Source organism: Nannobrachium achirus (genome assembly GCF_963921795.1).
Source record: "Nannobrachium achirus genome assembly, chromosome: 5".
In the NCBI taxonomy this organism is placed as follows: Eukaryota; Metazoa; Chordata; class Actinopteri; order Myctophiformes; family Myctophidae; genus Nannobrachium; species Nannobrachium achirus.
In genome coordinates this window covers 47,975,911-47,980,697 of record NC_137814.1, presented here as the reverse complement: position 1 = coordinate 47,980,697, position 4,787 = coordinate 47,975,911, and the positions used below count along the sequence as shown (strand labels likewise).

General features: G+C 40.2%; 1 protein-coding gene across 1 annotated transcript in view; it reads left to right on the top strand.

Annotated features, from left to right (window-relative positions):
• The window catches only part of LOC308285134 (protein NLRC3-like), a gene marked incomplete at its 3' end in the record, with an annotated part of 31,014 nt that extends 31,000 nt beyond the window's left edge, over positions 1 to 14 (top strand). The window contains exon 9 of the mRNA XM_080725851.1: positions 1 to 14. This exon is cut by the window's left edge and continues 549 nt beyond it. Within this exon, the coding sequence (XP_080581977.1) occupies positions 1 to 14 (14 nt within the window).
• Between the last annotated feature and the right edge of the window lie 4,773 nt (positions 15 to 4,787).

Sequence of the window (4,787 nt, the reverse complement as noted above, 5' to 3'; positions counted from 1 at the left end):
GTGAGGTCAGATAATGTCTCTGATGTGTTGACTTCAACGTGTGTGTGTGTGTGTGTGTGTGTGTGTGTGTGTGTGTGTGTGTGTGTGTGTGTGTGTGTGTGTGTGTGTGTGTGTGTGTGTTTATATGTACAGTATAAGGTACAGTCAGGGTTCTGTACTGTATATATTTATGTATATAGTTTATGTTTCTATGTATTCAGTACACTCAGGGTTGTGTTTAAATGGAGCTTATTGTTGAACAAAAACTAATTTCAGCCTCTGTTTTACACCTGTAAACCTGGGATGATTCTGATTCTATCTGTAAAAACATTCAATAAAAACCACTTCATCTCTATATATTAATCATAGCACACATTGTGAAAACTAATCACTTTTTTACTTGAGTAAAAGTATCAATACTACAATGTAGAAATACTCTGTTACAAGTTAAAGTCTGCAATTATAAATGTACTTGAGTAAAAGTACAAAAATATTGGCATGAAAATGTAGCCTACTTAAAGTATGAACATGTTAAAGTACTATTTATGCAGAATGTCCTGTTTCACAAGTTTTCAAATTAACAAAATGTATACAAATCTTTTGAAAATAGCTGATCTACAAGCTCACAATGTGTCACATCGAGACACACTGTGTGCTTGTAGATCAGTTATTTTCAAATGTCTGAAATGTAGATAGGGCTGAAGTGGTTGATAGTTTTGTAATAATGTTGTCTAAAGTTGACTGTACGTATATTATATATTAACTGTAAGCATTTCTGAAACAGTAAATAAATGTATATTGATGATGTACAGTAAGTGTCCTTGTATTTATTTCTATGGAGTTTGGGTGAGTTTGTCAAGGTGCTCTGAGGTACAGACTATCTGATGTACTGTGAACAGCACAATGCTTAGAAAGCATTATTATTATTATTATTATTATTATTATTATTATTACCCTACACGCACGCACTGTTGCCATGTCCGCTTATTATAAGCGTTGTGTTGCCATGTTCGCTTATTATAAGCGACTTGCATTATTATTATTGTTATACACGCACGCGCGCACACACGCACACACACACACAGGCTAATATTAGACCTGTCTAAACGTTTTATTAATTTAAACCATTAGAGCTGCATTTTTTTTCATAATTGCTATCTTTAATCAATTAATCATGGTCCGCTATGAACCATGCCTCATTTACCATGACAAAATATTAACCACACAGTGTACATGAATATACATGATCATATTTGTGATGAATCTCATTAATTACAGCTACCCTGTGAATACATTTCTAAATCTTTTGACAAACCATATATTAAATTAATTTCAAAAGCCAATCGCCAATCGCCAATATTTCCTTCAAAGAATTAGAAAAACGAATATACATACTGTACTGTAATTTTGCGGGGGTCCCTGGGCCCCCTGGAGGGTGTCCGTGCGGTCAAAGTCCCGGATTTCCCCAAAAAAATGTCGTCCCTCCCATTGAAACCATTGTAGAGCCGAACATTTTTAAAATAAATGGGGCTAGATAGCAGGGGGTCCGCGGGGGGTCCCCGGGACTCCAGGGGGTCCCCGGGTGGTCGGATCCCGACTCCAGAGGCCCCTCGGTCGGCCGCCGGCCCCTCGCCTCTGGAGATGAAGAATTACTATTAATATTAATAATAATAATGGTAATAATAAAGTAGCTTATAATAAGCGGACATGGCAACAACTGGGTCCGGGAGGCCTGTCACTCATGATTCCACGCCCCTCTCAGTTGAGGCCCCACCCCCACGGAAAAACGGGGCCAAAAGTGCACCTGAAACTTTTGAAGTTGAACTCGTAAAAATAAGATCTGAAACTGAAAAAAAGAAATCTGAAACCGAAAGGGGTGAAGCACACTGTTACGGCTGCCAATAGACCCTACTATTCTTATATACTATATATACTATTCTTTTCATTGCTTGTTCTTTTATTTATTATTTTTTTTCTTCTTTGGTTTGTCAGTCTCTGGTTTGTTGTCTTTTGTTTAGGCCTACTTTGTAAGTTTAGTCATTGTCTGATTTGTTTTGTGTTTGTCTTTGTGGACTGTCTGTCGGCAGCTTGAAAAAAGTGCACTAGGAATGTATTATCATTGTGATGTTGGATTGTTTGCAATGAATAAAAAAAGAAGTCCGGGAATTACATCTTGCGCGCGCATGCGCAGTTGTGCTCGATTTTATGTTCCGTCATAGGACAGTGTGTTGCGCGCCGAAAATAGCAGATATACAAGCTCACAGCGCGCGGCGGACGCGAAGCATCGAGAGGTTGTACATCAGTTCCGTGAGTAGACTACTAGTACAGGGTTTCCTGCCCCAGTTCCAAGGGCTCGAAAAGGCGGTATGAGTACTCGCTGATTGGACTCACTCGCTGCGAACTTCCTCTCGAGAAGGTAAGTGGTCGAAACTGTACTTTTGATATAACGTCAAATTAATGCCTTTATAGTTAGAATTGTATGTTGGTAGACGCTTAACGTGATTATTTAAGAGTTTACGGTAGGTTGGGTATATCTTGACTAAGGGCCTCTACACATGGTGCGACGTTGTGTGCAATTTATGACCCAATATTGCACACGAGGCAGTCTTTCTGGCGTCTGAAAACGCCTGCCGATAAGTTAAATAATAGGGTTTTTACAACCCACCCAACAGTAGAAAATATCAGGCATGTTTGAAAATAAGCGCACAGCGGGGTAGATTTCCAGCTGTGATCATGTAAACTGGTATTAACAACATTGCTCCGAGCAAATCTGTGAAGTCCCTTTCCTTCCCTCTCGTCTCTTCTGCCGTCCTGAGTCCCACTCACTCCCGTCACTGTTATTAGGCCTAATGTTATTTTCATAAACCTCTATTAGATCCTACCATTTAAAGTGTTTTTCATCATCTGACTTTTAATGTCACTGGTTTAATTCCCCGACGGCTTGCTGCTGTCAGGGGGACTACTGCACATTAAAGTCCAGTAAGTACTTTTGCTTAACTTAGCCATGTAGGCCTTAATCTTTCCATGACTGGTGCACCTCAGTACCAAGTACTGAGGTGTTATGGAAGCCCAGGTTTGCTTTGATAGAGGCTTTTCAAGCTCATCTGTGTGGTTTAGTCTGGTGTCTCTCATCTTCCTCTTGACAACACAACACCGATTCCCTGTGGGGTTCAGGTCAGGCCAGTTGTCTGGTCAATTAAGGCCAGTAATACCATGGTCAGTACACCGGTTACTAGTAGTTTTGGCTCTGTGGGCAAGTGCCAAGTGCTTGTGGCTAAGATAAATCATGATCTCCATAAAGCTTGTTGATGTACGGAAACACAAAGTGCTCCAAAATCCCCGGTGTCATGGCACACCTTATGTGGCCTTCAAAGAAGATGCTTTAGCACCTTCTAGAGGTGTCTGCTGGTAACACTACTTGCAATTTGGGTTAAGCCATTTCAGTTGTGTAGATCGGCTCAATTGATCCCAGCACACCTGTAAAGCTAATTTGTTTGGTAGAGACTAGAGTGTCTTCGTTGGATACACAGCTCTTCTGCCCTTTTCCTACCCTGTGTCTGCTTGGGAGAGCGTTTGCTTGTAAGTTTCGACTGTTGCATTCGTTATTTTGAGAAACGGTGTTATTTAAATAATGTCTAGATTTCATGTGATTTAAGTTAAAAACATGAATGATGACGAGTTTAAAAATGCATAAGCGAAGCTGTTCTAGCTTGTAGATCTGGCCTTTTTGAAAGCAAACCCTGCCTTTTGTCTAGTCATAGCTGTAAATGGAAGTTATGATAAGTAGCCTAATTCATATTCATATATCAGAATACTGTGTGTGTGTTTAGAGATTATTGCAAGCAGTATATCGTCGTTGTCGGGCAGAAACCTTGTATCTCCAAGTTTCAAATGTGTACATTTTTTCGCAAAGTAAAGCCCTGTTTCACCATACAAGGCCGTTGTACAAAAGTAGTGAAAACAGCAGATCTACAAGCACGCAACGCCTTGTACCGCGAGGCGTTGCGTGATCGTCTGTTTTCACTAGGTTAGTAATTTTTTTTAATCATAAATACGAAATGGACGCTTTTGGACATACAAGGTTTCCACCCGACACCCGTTTATTTTCAGTTTTACAAAAAAAAAATATTGATGGATGATAATGAGAAGAGGACGGTAAAATCTGGAATCTGGTTACGTCTGTGTTCTGCTCCTTCATTCCATTGATAACGTGTTAGCTATCTGTATCGGATGACAGAATACCCGGGTATGGCTGTGTTGACAATGAACTTGATGAAACAATGGGCAGCAAAACCAGCATTGCATTGTATTGGTGGTGTTGGTCCAAATGATCTGTATATGCCTGTCTAGTAGACAAGTCCCTAACTTGGCTATTTGGATCTGTATATCTTTAGATTTATTTTCTTTTCTTCATAATAATGTAGAACAATCTGTGGTAGGAGTCCCAACATTTTGCTGCTTGTACAGTATGTTTGAGTCAGTAAATACAGCATCTTGTAGTTGTAATTCAATGCAGAAGCTGGGTTTATGTTTTGTCATTAATTTTTCAGTTCAACATTACGTGGCTTTGAATGGCTAGAGGCTGTGTTGATTTTAATATACCACTAGAGCGCGCCAACGATAAGCTTTTCAACATATATCTATGCTTTTCAAGGATGGAGTGATCACGTGGCCATAGTTGGCCTACTGCGTCCGTTAACATGGGCCTGGAGCTTACCATTCGCGTGGGACCGTGTGCGCCACGCGCGTGTTTGATGGTGTAAATATTATGATGGCCCATCGGCTGGGACATGTATCCACGCCACAGA